Source organism: Ophidiomyces ophidiicola (genome assembly GCF_022830035.1).
Source record: "Ophidiomyces ophidiicola strain CBS 122913 chromosome Unknown scaffold_2, whole genome shotgun sequence".
NCBI classification, from domain to species: domain Eukaryota; kingdom Fungi; phylum Ascomycota; class Eurotiomycetes; order Onygenales; family Onygenaceae; genus Ophidiomyces; species Ophidiomyces ophidiicola.
Window position 1 is genome coordinate 553,421 of NW_026054642.1, and position 19,123 is coordinate 572,543.

General features: G+C 49.4%; 7 protein-coding genes across 7 annotated transcripts; 3 read left to right on the forward strand and 4 right to left on the reverse strand.

Moving 5' to 3' along the window:
* Positions 1-1,556: 1,556 nt before the first annotated feature.
* Positions 1,557-3,545, forward strand: TFC1 (tau 95 subunit of transcription factor TFIIIC; the record flags this gene model as incomplete). Its single annotated transcript, XM_049249893.1, has 5 exons — positions 1,557-1,697; positions 1,756-2,068; positions 2,121-2,198; positions 2,252-2,360; positions 2,423-3,545. 5 exons carry the CDS (start codon positions 1,557-1,559, stop codon positions 3,543-3,545), a joined length of 1,764 nt encoding a protein of 587 aa, XP_049111053.1.
* A 669-nt stretch (positions 3,546-4,214) lies between these two features.
* On the reverse strand, positions 4,215-5,360 carry LOZ57_000797 (uncharacterized protein; the record flags this gene model as incomplete). Its single annotated transcript, XM_049249894.1, has 2 exons — positions 4,215-5,194; positions 5,255-5,360. The coding sequence occupies 2 exons, from the start codon at positions 5,358-5,360 to the stop codon at positions 4,215-4,217; spliced, it is 1,086 nt and encodes a 361-aa protein (XP_049111054.1).
* A 1,323-nt stretch (positions 5,361-6,683) lies between these two features.
* RBK1 (putative ribokinase) lies at positions 6,684-7,832 on the reverse strand (the record flags this gene model as incomplete). Its single annotated transcript, XM_049249895.1, has 1 exon — positions 6,684-7,832. One exon carries the CDS (start codon positions 7,830-7,832, stop codon positions 6,684-6,686), a length of 1,149 nt encoding a protein of 382 aa, XP_049111055.1.
* A 569-nt stretch (positions 7,833-8,401) lies between these two features.
* LOZ57_000799 (uncharacterized protein) lies at positions 8,402-9,280 on the reverse strand (the record flags this gene model as incomplete). The annotated part of the gene is made up of 1 exon (XM_049249896.1): positions 8,402-9,280. The coding sequence occupies one exon, from the start codon at positions 9,278-9,280 to the stop codon at positions 8,402-8,404; it is 879 nt and encodes a 292-aa protein (XP_049111056.1).
* Positions 9,281-10,449: 1,169 nt separating this feature from the next.
* On the reverse strand, positions 10,450-12,804 carry MCM5 (minichromosome maintenance protein 5; the record flags this gene model as incomplete). The annotated part of the gene is made up of 4 exons (XM_049249897.1): positions 10,450-10,942; positions 11,025-12,424; positions 12,488-12,614; positions 12,668-12,804. The coding sequence occupies 4 exons, from the start codon at positions 12,802-12,804 to the stop codon at positions 10,450-10,452; spliced, it is 2,157 nt and encodes a 718-aa protein (XP_049111057.1).
* A 466-nt stretch (positions 12,805-13,270) lies between these two features.
* Positions 13,271-16,636, forward strand: LOZ57_000801 (uncharacterized protein; the record flags this gene model as incomplete). Its single annotated transcript, XM_049249898.1, has 3 exons — positions 13,271-13,484; positions 13,544-16,373; positions 16,420-16,636. The coding sequence occupies 3 exons, from the start codon at positions 13,271-13,273 to the stop codon at positions 16,634-16,636; spliced, it is 3,261 nt and encodes a 1,086-aa protein (XP_049111058.1).
* Positions 16,637-17,250: 614 nt separating this feature from the next.
* On the forward strand, positions 17,251-19,083 carry LOZ57_000802 (uncharacterized protein; the record flags this gene model as incomplete). Its single annotated transcript, XM_049249899.1, has 1 exon — positions 17,251-19,083. One exon carries the CDS (start codon positions 17,251-17,253, stop codon positions 19,081-19,083), a length of 1,833 nt encoding a protein of 610 aa, XP_049111059.1.
* Between the last annotated feature and the right edge of the window lie 40 nt (positions 19,084-19,123).

Below are 19,123 nucleotides of genomic sequence, written 5' to 3' on the forward strand. Positions count from 1 at the left end.
AGGAAGTATTCCCGTATGAGAAGGTTGAGGGCTGTAATGCTGAGAAGTCGGGGCAGGGGTGGACATGACATGGGCGTTGTGGTGGATCGTCATAGAAGGATGCCCTCCACTGTCAGATGGCGCAACGCTTTTGCCTTTTGTATCATTTACCGTCGTTGAGGACGAGTTGGGGGTTCCATGGTTTGAATTAGTCGGAGATGGGCCTTGACCAGAGGAGGCCGAGCCTGGGTTTGCGGTATGGTTGGAGGAAGAAGACTCTTTTTTCTTCGAAGACTTATTCGAGTCTTTCGCGCGCGATAACTGCTCGTGCTGTTGCCATTATTATATATCCATCACTCTGAAACAATGGAAAGTACATAGGTCTAAGAAATGTATTGCCTATGGCTATGGTCTTGGGTCACATACCACTCTCTGCCTAAAGCCCTTCATTGTAACCACCAGTTCTCAGCCCGCATAAAAAGAATATATCGATGGGCTCTCTATCGACGACAACGTATCGAATATTCCGGAGGGCAGTAGTGGCAGAGTGAGCCCGCTTTAGGATCGCGCTATACAGCGGTTCGCGTGGGACCTATGGAAGACGACGGTAAGTGGCCAGGAGCAAAATACATCATTGGAATGTCAATAAAATCAAGGAAAAGACCCCTCTGAATGGATTGGTCAAGTTAAGAAGCCAAGCGACAAGTGTCAAAGTGGTGATAGCAATAGAGGTTGAGGTCACCAGGCCCTAGTTAACTAACTAATAACAGAACAACAACCATAGACGGCATACCGCAAGAAAGTGGATAATTGGTGGCAAGCAGCACGACGCACCTTGACTAAATTCAAGAGAGAGCAATTGGAATAAGTAATGATCGAGAAGATTGCCTTCCTCAGATGAACTGCTTCGCAACCAGACGACCGCGGAGAGAGAGAGAGAGAGACAGGAGGCGGGGACTCCTAGCCAGGCCTAAAGTGGTGATGGCGTTCGTGGAGGACAGTCGGATTCGAGAGTTCGTGTCACCGGGGACAATCACGCAAAAGCCAGCCGGCAAAGAAAGGCAGGCAGAAGGCAGCGGGTCATAGGAGGCGCGAATGCACAACTTGGAGTTCCCGGCGTGGAGCGTCCATGATCCCCATAAAGGCTGATACAGCGGCCGCCCAAGAGGAGCTCTTTTGCACTGAGCCGGGGTTTCATTAGCTAATCCGATTTGTCACGTGCTATCAACTTCACTGAGGCGTTGGCTGTGTTTGCCCAGAAAGATGCGCAGGGTTGCGGCGAAACAGCTAGTTAGCGCAGACAGCTTTTTCCAAAAAGCATTGTTTGCATGTCATCTCTGAGCACAGTATGATCTTAGTACGCCACTGTTGATGATACGCGGCGCTCTAGTACTTATTGCGGCTCGAGACATAAGGAATCAGCCTCGGGCCCACCACTCATCAAAAATCATCCTATAAACTAAACTGTGACCCTATCATATCCTACAGTCCATAAAACGCTTCGAAATTTTATATATCCATACCTAAGATCACCTGCGATACCCCCTGACTATACCAGCCCCGGTGGCAATCTTTTCATGGCGTCCTGGAAGGGTCCAACCACAGCCCCCTGGTACGCTATACCACCCCGGGAAATCATCAGTGTGGAGCACCCATGTATCATCAAAGATGTTGACCGGGGAATTGCAACGCTCCAGCGTGGGCTAGGAATACCAGAGGTAATCTATCAGTGTCAGACTCTGCTTGTCAACCTACTTACAGCGGTCCCTATATAAGATTCTGGATCCCACGCGACCAAATGCAACCGCTGCACTCTCTCTAAATCCAGAAGATGGAATGAGTAGGCCAATGTTCTCTACATCGAAACCAACAAACAATTTGTTGTTGAAAGTCACTCTGCCGAAGAGGACCGGCCGCAAACGGAAGCGGGGCTCTCAAGAGCCGTATGTTGAAGCTACTTGTCCTGTTAATGAACCCTCCAGCGTGGAAGCCTTAAATGCCCGCCAAGTACTACGGCGTCTACAAGACAATATCGGCCGGTATGAAGTCGATGTCGTGGGCCGGATTGGGCGGACGCATGTTTTCAGAGGCATGGGCCATAAAAACCGAAAACTAGTCTCAGCGCTAACAAAATTGTATAGGAATACCGGACTTTGTCTATTCTACTACAGCCAGCACATTTATGAGTAAATTCAGGGAAAATATACTGCCATTTGAATGTGAGGGAACCCATTGCTTATTTCTTCTTCGGTTGTTAACCACCAACTTGTAGATCAAAAAATGAAACAATTTGATCTGGATATGAGGAAAGGAGCTACATCAAATGTCGATATTACCCCTCCCCCGTCGTTCAGTCATACCGATTTGCCCTTCCAATATATGTATGAAACACCGAAACAAAAAGGATATCCCATCGTCTGGGCGAGCTAACATATCAACACAGGTATCGACAAAATCCTTCTGTAAAACAATCCATCAATACCTCTGGAGAAACAACGACCATGAACACCCAGCGAATATCAAAAGTGCTCACTCACCTGGTGCCATGTGATATTGATTCTGTCCCTACACAGCCCCACGAACAATTACCTCCAAGGGAGTCCCTCAGCTCAGAGCTCAAGGACACCATCCGTACTCTTGAAAAGATTTTAGATGAAAGGCCGGCCTGGACCCGTCGTGGCCTCCGGAACCAACTCACCAGCAGCGAGCAGAAATACGCCCTCCGTACCGCCGTCCCCTATGTCGGCTACATCTTCCGCTCCGGGCCCTGGCGCGATGCCATTCTCAAATTCGGCTACGATCCCCGCACTACTCCAGACTCACGTATCTACCAAACCCTCATGTTCCGCCTCCCTCCTGGCGCCGAACAACCGAACATTGATCCATCTTTGCTCGAAACTACACCACCACCTGCAGTCTCCACGGCTCCCGTCTCCGGCCGCCGCCATACCGTCCCCCGCCGCTCCCATGTTCTCGGCGACAAAAAGGCTGGGGAGAAATCGCACCTTTTTACTGGCGAGCCGCCCCTGGGCCGCGACGGCAAAACCTGGATGATATGCGATATTCGGGACCCCATCATCACGCAGCGGCTATCACCGCTCACCCCCGACGCTCCGCCACCGCGAGATACATGCGAAATCTACTCGCTAGGCTGGTACGGCAACGTGATTCTGGGCACGGTTCGCGCCATCATGCGTGCCAAAATCCACCATATCCTCGAGCACAATTCTGGGTATCCAGATGATACAGAGTTCCAGCCGTTGCATAATTTTCCCACCCATGTTGACACGGAGGATGAATTTTCAAAGGTGACCGTGGATGCAAAGAAGGCTGGGTCAAAGTGCGTGCAGTTGGCCACGGAAATTCGCGGGACTCTGAGGAGCTCGGTAGTGAAAAGGCCGAAACGCAACAGCGGCGGAAATGAGCCAGTTACAAGTAAGAAAGGTCAAAAAAGGGTGCGGTGGGAAGACGAAGAAGAAGTGGAGGAAGTGGGCGAAGAAGTAGAGGAATTTGACAGGGAAATTGAAGACGAGTTAGACGTAGATGCTGAAGAGGAGGATCAGTAAAATAATTTTTTGTTGCATTTTCAACTAGCTACACTGATAGCTGTGTAGCCAAACTAAAAATTAAAAAAGTCATTCTCAAGCCATATATCGATCCCAGAGTTGGGCAAGTAACACGAGTAGAAGCAAGACGAGCAAGGTTTAAGACATCTATGTCTTGACGAGTTAGAAACTGAATAACAAAAAGGAAATCACCAGTGTAATGGGCAAACACGCTTTCAACGCAGTAACATATTGAAATAGGCAACTTTGCAGAAAAAGCTCAAGAAAATAATGTAAAAAGACATTCGTTGGCAGGCCATACATTTTAGACTTTCTTTTATCATGTCGGCATTAAGAACATTGCGCAGCATCATCAACGTTTGCAGTCATGATCATAACCCATAGCTTCGGAGGTGTAGTTCGTTGCAATCATCAGGGTTGGCAAGGAAGCAATCAAGCAAGCTTCAAATTTTCAAAGACGTAGCATAGAACGCTAGAGTAGACTGAGGATAACAGAGCACAAGAAGCACGATCATAGGGTAAAGCAATCGCGAAGTGTAGCAACAGCAGCCGTAATAGCCCAGATACTATGCTCGAATAGACATTATACTAAGGGTATTAGGGTTGCGCGGGCACATTGATTAGCCAAAATATTGCGGATGGCCAAGGGTAAATATGTACATTAGTTATTCAACAATCAGACTTGTTTGTGGAGTTCGAGGGTTCTTCATTGTGGGCTGTGGGACCTTTGGACTTTGAGTGTTCCTGGGCGACATTGGCCTTCTTGATCAACGATGAAATCACTGCCCGTTTGAGCAATTGGGGAGGCTGCATAGTTGAACCCGCTTTAAATGAGGTAGTAACGGGGGCAGGTGGGGACTCCGAAGATACGGCATCAGCTTCGTCATCATTGACTATTGCTGGGGATATGTCCTCGCCGTTCGGAATAAAGTCTTTCAGGTTCAGTTCACCAAGAGGAGACCGAGAGCCATCAGTCATCTCAACAGTTTCAGGCTGGGAAGCAACCATTGAAGATACATTGGCGGGAGTTAGTTCAGAAGTGATATCGGAGGGGGGGATATTTTCTTTTCCACGCTCGTCTTTCTTCGACTTGTTCTCATCGTCGCTGATGTCGAGCACGCAAGTGGAATGTTCCATCAAGTTGGCCATCTCCTCTTGCTCGGTGTCCACGTGAATCTCGAAGTCCCACGCCTTCCGGCGGTGCTTTCCGCCGCTAGGCATTGCCTTGCCCATTTTCAATGACGAAACAGTGAAGGTACCACTCAAGGCATCTGAGATAGAGAAAGGAGCGGAGGAGACATGGTGTTTAGGGAAAGACGGTGGATCCACTCGACAGAAGCCGCTACCTCGACGAGCAAACGCCTTGGCGACTTTGGATTTCGGGGATCTGCCAGCAGCAGCTCGCAGTGGGGCTGGCCGAGTGGTCGAAACAGCTTTAGTACGTAGTGGAGCAGGAGACAACTTAGTTGGTGGACTGAGGTTAAGAGATGATATGGCAAAGTGAGTCTTCTCCTTTGGAGTCCATGTATCAATGTCACCACGATTCCGTTGTCGTTTCGTTGGAGACTCCATCAGCAATGGATCCATATTCTCGGTATCACAAGAATCAGCAACGTCCAGAGGACGTTTGACAACAGATGCACGCAGTCCTGCAAGGGTTTGTTAGATTGAAGACGCCTCATCAAGTGAGCCAGTGTTTTGGGTCATACCATTCTGACGATTCTTCATACTGTCCACCGCCCGCAGGCGAGCTTCACCCAGAGCAGCAAAGGGCCGCCTTGAAGCAGGAGAGTTTGGCCGAGAGACGGCGGCCATATTGAGTAGTCTAAAGCAAACGCGTCCCAATGTTAGTTTAGGGTGTGAAACACGGTGTGAACAATGCCGTGGCCAGCAGCAGAACAGGGCAGACATGTCACAATTGCCCGTATATACCTCGAAAAGACAGAGATGGCATACCTTAGGGAGGAAAACCGGGGTTCAGTATCAAACAGCACTGCAGCAACGAGCAGTCCAGGAGCAGGCAGAGGAGGGTTGGGTAAAGAGAGAGAAGAGAGAAGAGGGAGACGAGCGAGCAAGACGAGCTGAGGGTATGACGGGCGCCACCCGGTCTGGAAGGGACGCGACGACCGACCGCGACGCGTAAATGGGGGCAAGAGCTCCAACCGCACAGGCGCAAACGGCAGTCAAAACATGAGACGAGACGGAAGCAGCGCGTGAAGCAAACAACACAGCGAGCAAGAACTATCAACGACAGAGAAGTCGCGAACAATTGTAGGAAAGAGACACGAAAGCGCGCGCGCGTAGAGGCAGTTTGAGCGAGACGCGGCGCGACGGCGGGGGAAGCCGGTCGGGCTGACAGAGGTAGTGCGAGGAGGAGGAGGGGGTAGCCGCCAGGCCAGCGACCTAAATCCGGCACAGGAGACCCGGCTGAGGCTGGGCACGGAGGAGCTGCGCGACGCAAAACGAGGGGTAGAAGCACTGCGGGCGCGAATGAGCGGCGCCGAACGCGGATTTTTCCTGCCGCTCTCGTCTAATCGTGGAGCTGGAGCTGGAGCTGTCGGGTTGGGGGTGGTCGACGCGTCGAGGCGAGACGAGACGAGGATGTTGCAGGCGGGTTTGTTTGGGCGGGACGCGTTGGCTGGCGGAGCGTGTTGGCGCTTGGGTTCGGCCCCCGCACGGCCCTGCGCTGATGTTTCATCATCAAGGGCGGCGGCTAGTCGAACATCCACCTGTGTGAAGTCTTTTTATAGTCCAGATGTCACGATGCTCTGGCAGGCGGGCGCCTTGTCAAGGTAGGAGGGCAGCCATGTGGTTCGCCTCTCGTCTTGGTGCCATGGCTGATGGCGTCTGTCGCGACGGCCACCTCTCGCCAGACCATGCCGATCCCCTGCATTTCTCGATAGGAATGTCAGTTTGCGTGTCATAGTGCAGCCCAGTCTTTCAATATTCGCTCCCAGACTTCAGCCATCCCTCCTAGAGGGGAAGTGGCAGTATACGAGGCGAAGGGCAAGACAGTCAGCCAGCCAATTGCATGATATCAATCTCTCGGTTTGCAAGATTAGGTCTCCAGACTGCTATTATAGTTATATCTGCCCTACTTACAGTGTATATCTCTCACACACGAGTCTTTGCTGCTCGTTACATCTCAATTTCATTGCCCCACGGAATGCTATTCATAGCTCCAGGTTGCTGGACGCATCGTGCCGAGGCCAAAACTGCCCATTGAATAGCCGCCTCGATGCCTGTGTGATACCGTTCGCGCCGCTCCGTCTCCGTAAGATCGTCTGTGCCTTTCCCAGATGCCCGTCTCTGCTCTCTCCATCGAGCAATTTGCACAGCGTAGCCGCCCACAAACGTGTCTCCAGCCCCCGTAGTATCCACGACCCTGTCAACCTTCGCAGCAGGGACGTGATTAACATGTCGAAGCCATGTCTGGGGATCTTTCTGCGCCGAAGATCCCACATCTGCGGCACTATACCACACTCCTTGGGCGCCGAGGGTGACGATGACATATCGCACCCCGAGACGATGGAAATACTTGGCGATTTCCGTCCGGCGTTCTTCCACATTGCCAATGTTCCTCAGCTCCTGGGGCGCCATGATCTCACATTCCGTTTCGTTCATAATCAAATGGTCAATTGCCGCATATACGTCTTCGGAGAGCCCGCCCTCAGGGGCCGGCGCCGGGTTGAAGACAACTTCGATATCACCCTCCACACCACGACGGCCGTCGGCTTGTAGTTGCACCTTTGTCTGACCGACTCTCCTGATCACCTCTATCACAGTCTCCAGTGGTATCTCCGCTTGCACTACCAACAAATCCGGGAGCGGTGTCGACATCGCCAAATCCAAGACATCCACCGTGGGCTGCATGCCTGCATAGTTCGCTCCAGGCGACAAGAGAATACGGTTCTCACCGCCGGCAGAGCTGTCCACGATGATGACAGCAATGCCGGTGTGTGCATCGTCCACCTGGCGGATCCGCGAAATGTCTACTCCGGAATATTCCAGGGTCGGCTGCATGAGCGTTGAGAAATGTGTATCCAGACGGCCGACGGCACCGACCATTTCAACGTGAAAAGCTTCATGTTGGATACCTGCATGCGAGGCCGATCCAGGCCTTGGGCGAGAAAGACGGCCGCAGGCAACGGCCTGGTTGGCGCCTTTACCGCCCGCGCTGGTTGCGAAGGATGTTGCGGTGAGCGTTTCTCCCGGGTCGGGGAAACGCGCAGTCACCGTCACCATGTCGACATTCAAAGAGCCGATGATGCGAATTCTTGATGACATTGTGCGCTCTTTGGGCTTCCAATCCTTTGATATGTATGTGTCTTTTGTCTTTGGTCCTGTGGCCGAGACTCCCACAGTTGGTGTCACAGATATTGGCTGCAGGTGTTATTTCTTCAAGTAAAGCTACCCAGACCACAGACACTCTTTCGCTCTTTGTTTATACTCTGTGTATTTTTTTGAGATGTTGGATTCTCCATTTCGCCAATTTAACTACCTGTTAGTGTCGGTTGTGTAGTTAGCTAGTTAGTCAATGCTGGGCAGTGATGCCCCTCACGGAGCCTTCAACTCCGGCTCATCCAAATCTCGCCCTTACTCCCATTCCAGTGATTGGATAACTGCTACCGATGAATCAGACAAGAGCCAGAATTCCATCATAATCCTCATCATCACCTGCGGAATATAGGAGTCAAGATGTTCAGGATAGTGTTATTGTAAGATTGTTATGCATTTTGGGTAACTATATAACTACAGTGCAAATATCATCCAGCGTCCAAAAAGCGCAATAGAGAAACGAACAACAGAGTACCACCCATCACAACCTCAATATCTTGGAATAACTGATCAACCAGTCACAGCTTTGATTGCCTCTTGCCCCGTACAAACTTCAATGCGTCACGGATTGCAAGATCCGCTACTTTTACGCCTCCCTCAAACTCATACGACAGCGCGTCCTCCAGCGACTGGGCGTGATACGCTGCATAGTAGCAAGAGTCTCGATCCGCATTCAGACACTCCTGTGGAAATGAAACCAAAAGCTCTGCCAGTTTCATCGCCTCTTGATACGCTTGGCCCTTGGGTACCAGCCGATTTGCCAGCCCCATGTGGAAAGCTTCGTGGGCGCCTACCGGCCTGCCTGTCAGCGTGATATCCATCGCCCGCCCCAATCCAATCACCGCAGGAAGTCGGACTGTTCCCCCATCAAGCAGTGGAATGCCGAAGCGCCTGGAAAAGACTCCAAATACCACATCGTCCTCCACCACCCTCATGTCTGCGATGAGACTCAGCTCCAAACCTCCCGCAACACAGTGGCCTGACACTGCGCAGATGACGGGTTTTGAGATCTGCATTCTGCTTGGGCCCAGTGGACCTGCGTTGCGGCCCTTGACAGGCCTGAATTTCGAGCGTGTGATGCTATCGGAACGCTGAGTGCACCTGTCGTCGCTTGTGTCTCTAGACATTGGAGCCGGTCTGTCCCATTCGATCAATTCGCTGAGGTCAAAGCCTGCTGAGAATGTGCCGCCGACGCCGTGAAGTACGCATACTTTTTGCTGAGGGTCACTTTCAAAATCAAGGAACGCTTCATACAACTTCTTCGCCGTCGGAGGGTTTATGGCGTTTTTTCTATGTGGTCTGTTGATCCCGATAGTCGTGATACCATCTGAAGTTCTTGTCTCGATCAAGATGCCGTCAGCATCGGCGTTTTCTCGGGTAGTAGTGGTAGTAGCCATGATTCGAATATATCTCAGTGAGCTATGAGCAGGGTTATACTGGGCCTTCTCTCTGATTCAGTGACTGCTGAGTATAAATATATATATATATATTTAATATTTCGAAGGCTGGTATGCCGCACACGGCCCCTAGTGTAACCGCAGATGCCGTTGCATTTGATGTGCAACACGGGCCAGACTGATGTGCAGCCTCAGGGACCACCAGTGGCACAACATCACCGCCGAGGCACAATGGGCTGTTTCTTGAACAGATGAAGAGGCCCCGACGTCCGCTCCGTTGGACAATTGAGTCATGCAAACAGGAGCAGTGTCTGCCAAAAGAAACTTTAAAAATTTCATTGTTCCTTTCGCCCCTTGTTATTCTGTTCTCCGACTCTCTGGTCCTTAGTACGCCTTACTAGGCATGAAGGAGGCCAGGGGCTTCGCCTTGTCAAAGAGGTGGTGAAGAAATGAAGACTATGGTCTAGACCTTCAGCGTCAACTGTGTAAGTCAGATAACCTGGGAACTGGTGCTGGTGCTAGTGCTAGTTTGGAGCATTTTTCGACCAGTCACGCATTCCATCGATCGATCGGCATGCATTTTGACAGGCAGGTCTGGATTTCAATTTGCAAAATGCATCATTTTGTCCTAGATGAACGGATTGGAAACAAAGCAAAGAGACAACAAGCAACATGTCGTGCAGTGCCCCAAAGGCGGCCTTCTGGCTACCCTCCGGGCCGCATGCATATGCTGTTATGTACGGAGTACTCCGTATGGAGCACATAAGACATGAGCCCAAGACCTGGCAGTAATACGTAGGACAGACTATATATCCCGGGAGAATGGTATAACTAACTAGTTAGTTGTGTACTCCGTAGCTGCTTTAGAGCCCCTGACTATACTCCTTGCTTCGTATTGTAGCTTTAATAATCTACGGCAGCTGAAAAGCGAGCTGGGCAACTGGTCAAACAACAGAAAAGAGGGCCCCTGCCCGTTGCAGTGGTATACTATTATTATTTTTCATTCATCCATGAAGAAGTGATAAGCGCCAAAGTCGCTTTAACCCGCTCCCACCGTCCTGGTAAACTATGCCAAACGCCAGCCCCCCCCAGGAGAAGTATCCCTTTAAGTTAAGTCATTCAAGGGGCATGAAAGAAAAGCGCCAAATAGGACAAAGGAAAGACGCCCATCAAGGCCCGTTCCGATAAATCTGCGATCCCCCAGACCGGAACTGTAAAGTTTCTCTCCGTTGTAGAATCACCAATGCCCGGTTCAAGGCTTGTTCACTGTAGTTTCTACCATCCACAAACTCCCGCCTGAGCGTAGCCAGACTGGTGCTCCAGCCAATGGGCAATCGTCGCTTCAATTCATCTTCGACTTTGCCGACTTCGGCCATAAGCTCTTTACTCGCGTGGCCTTCGCCATGAACCGCAGCATCCATGGTCGACGCCAGGAATAGCCTGACGGCCTCGTCGACGTGAGTCTCAGTTGCGATCGGCGACAAACTTAATTTAGCCAGGGACTCCGTGATTCGGATGATGGCCTCTAGTTGTCGAACCGTTATAGGGATGGATGATCTGGCGTTGGCGTCGAGCTCAGCTTTATGCACTTGTTTGCGGATCGAGACGAAATGGGATGAGAGTTTCTCTGCCGCATCTGGTGATAATCGAGGCGCGCAGCGACTAATTTAAGGTGGGTTAGTATCTGAAGCCTCACTGGGTTTCGGCGCGCCGAATAAAAGAAAGGAAGGGGTGGCCAACTTACGATCTGCAATAACTGATGTATCGCTTCATCTTCTCGACTGGGATCTCCGCCTCAGCTTGCTCTTCAACACCTCTACCACCCATATGTATGCCCATGACGTGTCTCGCCATCTTTCTATCCCGTCCTTTCTCATGCTCGTCCCTGACAATAAAAATCATGTCAAATCGAGATAAAATTGTTGTTTGAAAGTCGATATTTTCGCCAGGAGTCTTCATGTCATCATATCTTCCAAATACTGGATTTGCTGCAGCTAACACCGAAGTTCGTGCGTTTAAAATTGTTGTAATGCCAGCTTTAGCAATGGAGATAGTCTGTTGTTCCATGGCTTCGTGGATTGCAACCCGGTCCTCATCTCGCATTTTGTCGAACTCATCAATGCAAACGACACCTCCATCAGCGAGAACCATGGCACCGCCCTCGAGATAAAACTCTCGTGTTGTAGCATCGCGTTGGACGGAGGCTGTCAGACCTGCGGCGGAAGAACCCTTGCCAGACGTATAGATCGCAATCGGGGCAACTCTCTCAACGAATTTGAGAAGCTGGGACTTTGCAGTACCTGGGTCACCAAGTAGTAGAACGTTAATATCTCCTCGCAGTTTCATACCATCGGGTAGAATTTTCTTTGATCCGCCCATAAGAAGACAGGCTATCGCCTTCTTGATGTCTCGATTCCCATAAATTGACGGCGCTATACAATCCGCGAATACATCGTAAAGATCTGCTCGTCTACTGATTTCTAAAAATTCCTGCTCCTCCTCTTCAGTGAAGATCGAACTTCCCTTGGCAGTGTGGTCAATATCACTACTAATTCCAACGGCCCGAACGTAGGGATTTCGAATAGCAGTTGCTCCAGAGGTAGCACTTTTCTTCCCTTTGGCCTGGTAGATAGAGAAAACACCCATAACGGTGCACCGAGAGCCAGGTACGACACGGTTGGCAAGATACCGATCGGCGGAAACTAGAATATGACGCGGTAATTCTCCCACAGGAACCTGATCAGGAGCCTCCTGGAGCTTTAAAACTTGTTGGTCGATGAATTGGCATTTCTCGTGCACAACCACGTAAGGATCCAATGGACAGGGGTCCTCCGTTCGTTCTCTTTCTTTCTTACAAGTTCGAGGCAAAGATATACCTGAAAACCCACCTTCAACAACAATGTTCTCTGACGCCTCACAATTGCGGCATTTGATATGGATCGCAGTTGCTTTGGACGAGATCGTTGAGGCACCGATGACGATTCCAGGAATCCGCACCAGATGGGACACATTTGTGGCATTAAGATCTCTTATTGTTATATGCGAAGCGCTCGAATGAAGCAGAAGCTGATGTTCAGGTAATTCGATATCTTTTTGCGATGGGTACACTATTCGTTGCGTGCACTGCTTTAGGGCTGCTTCGAACTGTGAATATCAGAGCGATTAGAACAGGAGTAATATCAATCCCAGTTACCAGAACAGCCATACTAAAGGGAGTGTATCTAGAGGGTTGGTGGTAAGCCTGTGAGCTAACTCTTCGTTATATGCAATCAGGTGGGCAACATCGACGTCGCAATAGAATTTCTTCGCAAGAACGTTCTGCCGAATTTGATCTCTTTTTCATATAGTTAGCCAGGGGATCTCGGAAGTGGGTAGTAGTGTAGATACCTGTAAATAAAGGCATTATCTAGTTGAAAGGCGAGAATAAACTCTCGAAGTTGGGACTGAACAACAGTGCGGGCTTCATCTGGCCCGTCAGTATTGGGCTGAAGAACACTCAATGAGTACGGGGTTCTTCTATCCATTGTGGCAAGAGCGAAATCTGCACGATAATCACGCTTTTGCTTTGGGATAAGGCAAGAATATGCAATCAGCTATAAAAAATGGAGGAACTTCCAATGCCTGGCTTGTCAATGGTTTCGGCACGCGTCGCGTTATCGTAACCGCGTAAAGTGATTTCTTGGCGTGTTTCCGGAATAATGATCATCCGGACTACCGCGCTCCCAAAGTGTGGCTTTACAGCTGCGCGGCGCTGATTGGCGGGCGATGCTCCGGCCTGGCTCATCAAGTTGGGAGTTTCTAGCAAACAACGCTCTGGCAACCTTCTTCAGTCTACCTCCAATCTCCTGAACTAAATTTTGTATTTGGGTACCTCTTTTGAATGCCCTTTCTACTTCTTCGAGCGGAGCAAGCCCGTCCACGATGTTGCTCCCTGCTCCAGCTGTGGCCACTTAACAAATCAACCATTTAGCTGTCGATCTTGGTTGCGACATGACCTCTCAAGGTTCCCGAAAGTCGGTGGAAAGCATAAAGTCGACTTCTTCGCTACCGCAATTACCCTTTCTTCAAACTGATCCTAGTCGCTCGATCTATCGAACTAGGCATGATCCTCGCCGCGGCTCGACGGCTAGCTCTATTGCGAGCTCTGGAGGCGCTTCCGTTCTGACACTATCTAACGGCTCGATAGCGGAATCTGGCCAAAATGGTATACATATATGCCCTTGTTGACTTAATTGCAGAGCTAATTTCTGTCACTTTAAACAGCTATCTCTACTCTACTTCAGCCCCCAATCATCCGTACTGGCTTGCTCCCCCATACCTCTGCTACATCAACTGGCTACAAGCCACCGTCTACAAGAGATATTCCTCCTGTAACCTTGTCTAATATTCCTCATGTGGAATTGGCGCCTTTTCAGGCTTACATTTCGCAAGTTGGATCTCTCTACGAATCGTTGCGTCATGCGAAGGAAGCGAACGAGAGGGGTGGTGATTCCCATAGCTTTCGAAAAAATGTGGAGGCTCAAAACTCCTCAGATCTAGATAGTATTATATCTCAGCAATTGGATAGGAGACATTCGGCGTCGTTATATTCCCAACCAACAGATGGTTCTAATCGGAGAACTTCGTCGTTAACCAACAGAGGCCGGCCTTCTACTACGCCCTTGTCCACCATCCCTAATATATATTTTGATGGAAATTTTCAGCTCGAGAATCCAAGAACCTTTGACATTGTCTCCGAACGATCCGAGGTTGTTAGCCCCCCAAAACCTACTGGAGCAACTGATGCGTCAGTGGAGATTCCTCCAACGAAACGAAAAGCCCTAGCAACCAACGCCATCTTACAAGAGAAATTATCATGGTACCTGGATACGGTGGAGATTCATCTAATCTCATCTATATCCACCGCATCTACTTCTTTTTTCTCAGCCCTAGGCTCCTTGCGCGAACTCCATGCAGAAGCCGAAACATCTGTCGAAAAAATCCAAACTCTACGAGGGGATTTAGCGAAACTGGATGACGATATGGCATTGGGCGGTCTTAAAGTAGTCAAACTTCGACGAAGACGGGAAAACGTGGAAAAACTCGCAAATGCCATAACCCAACTAAAAGAGGTTATCACATCGGTATCTCAGTGTGAGCAAATGGTTGAGCAAAATGATATCGAGAACGCCATTGACGAGCTTGACGACGTTGAGCGTCTGGTTTCTGGAAAGCAAACAATGCGCCCCCGCTCAAACCTGGCAAACGACGGCATCATTGATCTGAAAGCAATTAAAGCCCTGGAAGGCGCATCAGAAGATCTGAGCAAACTTCGATACCGTATCGGAATGGCATATGAGACCCGTTTTCTAGATTCCCTTGTTGAAGATCTCAAGACACATATAAATGCAATTCCTCCGGAAGTAACTCTACTGCGTCTTGGTGACACGTTTGTCAGGACTCGCCGGACGAATCGCCAATTTACTGCACTCCCGCAGTACATGAATATTGACAATGAGATGCGTCTTCGACTTAGCAGAGATCTAGCTGGCCTTGGTCGTTCACGACATACAATGCCTGCTGCCACTTCCTTTAAGAATGCTATTCTACGGGAAATGAAAAGCATAATCAGACGTCACCTACCTAGCTCAGTCGATGATGATGCAGATTCTGTAATGTCTGCATCTACGCAAGGCGGAAAACAGCTCACGCAGCAGGAGAAATCGTCGATATTGGCTCGGAACCTGCGATCATTGGACCCAGAAGATTCTCATTCTATGCTAACAAAGATCTATACTGGGATTAGCGAGTCTCTTAGGCGCCTTAGTGTGCAAGTAAAAGTATTACTTGATATCACAAGTGGACTAGGCCATTCCCCAGGTTTGGATTCGGCTCGATCTCCGTCCAGAACCCCCTCTATAGCAAGGTTTGAAGATATCAGCAATCCCTCCGAAGCTGCCAGTATAGCAAAAGATGAAATTCTCCAGGTGTTGGATATGTCCAGCTTGCTAGGCCAAGCTGTTGATATTGTTCAATCACAAATCGTGAAAGTGCTCAAAGTTCGAGTGGAGCAAGTTGAACTTCTCGCCTTGCCACAGTTTTTAAAGTATTTCAGCTTAAATAGGCTTTTTGCTGACGAATGTGAAGCCATCTCCGGTAGAAGTGGCACTGCACTAAAAACAGTTGTGGACAATCAAATCAAGGTATATATCAGCAGCTTTGCAGATCGTCATAAGCATCGAATTATCCAAACAATGGATTCCGACAAATGGGATGCCAAGGACTTTGGTGATTCGGAAACCGTTCTTCTTGGAAGGGTGTTGGCTTCTAGCACGGTGGACGTGGATGTGTGGACAGCAGCATCTAGAATATGGGAATCAGATGGCAATAATATCAATCATGCTGCTCAGACAAATGGATCCCCATCAAATGGCAATGAAACCTCAGGAAAAGATCGCGTTCGAGGTGCGCTTATTGACGAACAAAAGTATGTCTTACCCGAATCCGCCATCTTAATGGTCAAGGTCATAGAAGAATTCCAGCATTTAATGACAGGGATACCAAGCATGGTCCCTGACATAGCTGTGAGTTTCTTGGAGTGTTTGAAGGTATTCAACTCTCGTCTTTCGCAGTTGATTCTTGGCGCCGGTGCGACAAAAAGTGCTGGTTTGAAGAACATCACTACTAAAAACCTAGCACTTGCATCGCAGGCTTTGAGCTTTGTTATGGCTCTTATTCCTTATGTTAGAGAGTTTATTCGCAGACATTCAACGTCCTCTCCGCTGATGGCCGAGTTTGATAAGATCAAGCGGCTTTATCAAGATCATCAATCGGGAATTCATGAAAAGTTGGTTGATATAATGAGTGGCCGTGCAGCAATTCAAGCCAATTCAATGAAGAAGATAGACTGGGAGGCGCAGAAAGACGTCAATACAGTCAGCCCGTATATGGAGATCCTAGTAAAGGAGACCGGAACCCTTCATCGAGTATTGACAAAACATCTACCGGACACGACTGTTATGATGATAATGGTTCCCGTGTTCAGCAATTATCGCGATCAATGGACCCGGGCATTCCAGTCTGTGATTCTACACTCCGAAACGGCTCGTCAAAGGTATGTTGCTTTCGCCTCGAGCCAGCCGGCCCACTAACAGAAGTAGAATCTTAACCGACATCCAATTCCTGAAGTCCAAAATTGATAGGCTGGACGGCGCTGATGACCTAGGAGAACACCTTATGCACATTGTCAAATCCAAGAGTATTGTCAGCACCCCGGTTCCTTGCGCGTCTCCCGAACCCGTGTCAAAGGACACGCCCAATTCCAAGCCTCTCGAGCAGACAGAAGCCAAACAAAAAGATAGCGGACCCCAAGCTTAGGCCATGCCCATTTCCCACGTTGATTATCTATCCTCTATTACCGCAAATTGCTCCCAGCATCACACGATGTTGGCATCATTCGCCTAACTGCCTATTATTCGCTTTATATATAGGGTCCTTCCTACCGCCGATGCATCATCCATTACCACAAGCAAGTGCGGAGTTCGAGGCGTTGTTCCTACCACTAACATTGTTTTTGTCTACCATCCAACATGATTCTGGACGGCCTGTTTTTGTCCCTTCCTGTCTTTCAGGAGGTTCCTGACTGTATTATATGAGCATTTTCACTATTTAATTCCATAGTGCCTTTGCTGGTGACATTCATTCTACTCCTTTTACCTATAGTCCTATTATTAATACGACCCTTGCATAGACTTATTAAGCTCTATATATGCTGATCTGTGTGAAATACTGGCGGCGACAAAATTTCAGAAGCTCACTTATTTTGTTGGGCATGATAACAGAACAGTAAACTCTCGTCTTATCTGCACCATCGGATTTATTATACAGCACAGACACTGGTCCCGCGTTACCACATCCATGACTGAAAGGCCAGTATTTCTTCTTTCCCTGTCTAGAAATAGAGACCTTCTAACTCCTTTTCAGGATACAAAATGCCAGCACAAGCTGTCCCGATACAACGATGGGATCCCGACTACACCGCTGTCCTTGATGGAATAGAGAGGTTGGAGGTTATGTTACGGCATAGAGACCATACACCGATAGCAGAGACTGATCTCCGGCAGCGCATTGAAGGCTGCAAATTATCATTGGAGCAGCAAAGAAAGCCAATCCATAAAATTTTGGAAGACGTGGAGTTAGCTCTACGTCAGGCCCCATTTCTCTATCACCTGGAATTACGGAAGATTGTGGTAATATCCAACGCAATACGAACCCTATCCTATTATTCTCAACCGGACGGGAATGGCCAACGGGCTCCATATCAGTATGAGGAGTTTGGGGATGTGTTTCGGCCACTGACCGAGGCTCTACGTTGCGAACACTGTTTTCCAGACGCCGCGTACAATCAAATTGACCCCGACACATGGAATCAATACTCTTGGCCCTATATTGGTGCACTTCTTAAAGAGCACGCCATCTCAGAGCTTCCTCGTTGGTACCATCCGCCAACAGACGAAGAAGCTGCCATTGTGGATAGCCTTAAAGCGGTCTGCGATCGAGTTAACATAAGCTTCGAGACCGTTGCCTGGCAGATTGTCAACTATCACTCGTACCAGGAAACTCTTTGGGGGCCACAACAGGCACTGCGGACGGGAAACTGGGAAGTGCTCTTGGAAAGGATCAAAGGGGCGTTGGCAGAACTTCGGTTGCTCATGAAGCCCGGCGGAGGCAGAAGCTGGGAGGTGAAGCTTGCGGCCGAGTCCCTTCTCGAGGGTGTGCAAGCCGCGCTCTTGAAGTGGTTTATCCCCCAGGATTTGCTGAAGTGCTTTGATTTGAGCGACGCTGCAAAAGAGCACAGCCAGCGGGTGCTAGACAATCCAGATGGGCATTTCTCACCCCTCATGGAGTTTATTTGCCAGAGAAGGCCTCCTGGGTGGTTTCCAGAGACCCCAAAGGAAGAATTGCTTTTGGACTTGATGGGCCGTTTTGAACCAGATGTCAAGCCCCCATTCTTCTTACCAGCTGATCGATGCTGTTCGCCAGCCCGGATCGATATGGAGCCCATCCTAGGGCATGTGCTGGCGGCGGACCAAATCATCTCTCACAAGAGAATCCACGCGATTCTTGAAACATACCACTACATGGCACGTATTGCCGATAGTCAACATCCACTTGCCCCTGCTGCCATTGAGGATATAAGTCTGACGCTACTAATGTCCATACTTAACCCTTCGCTATATCGTAGCTCATTCCTGGAAGATCTTCCCAGATTCGCGAGGCTAAGTCCTGCAGAATTAGCACAGCATCATCTTGTTCGTTTACCCCATAGAGGTCTTGCTTCAACGGCCGACTTTGACGGGTTCTTCCCTATTAGCATGGGCCGATATGAAGTGCCCGTCCATGCCGCGGAAATTGTGGCGGAAATTGTGGCTAGTCTCAATAATGGAGACGAGGAAGTTCTACGGTTCCATGGGCTGGACACCAATGCCGAGGGCTTTATGCCCTTGTATAGTGAGGAATCAATGTCGTCTCTCGTTCCCCTTCTACGCGGTATTCTCAATTTTCACCTCTTGTCTCGCTCGTCCGAGAGGCTCCAAGACCCCCTTCGGCTCGTGGATCTGACACTCTCGCTGTATACTCTGGTCCGTAGGAACAACTTCGAATTGTTGCTGGATTCCGTTATTTTCACGCCTAAGGCCATTTATAACGGCGCTGGCAAGGACGAGCACAGCCTAAATGTCGTTGGCCTTACTCGACGCCTTGGTTTGGGTATCGTGGCGCTGAACCGAGAGGATGAGGGGTTTCCTACTACTTCGTCTAGCTGATTGTGTCTTGGGAATGACGGGCTTTGCTAGAAATAAGTCC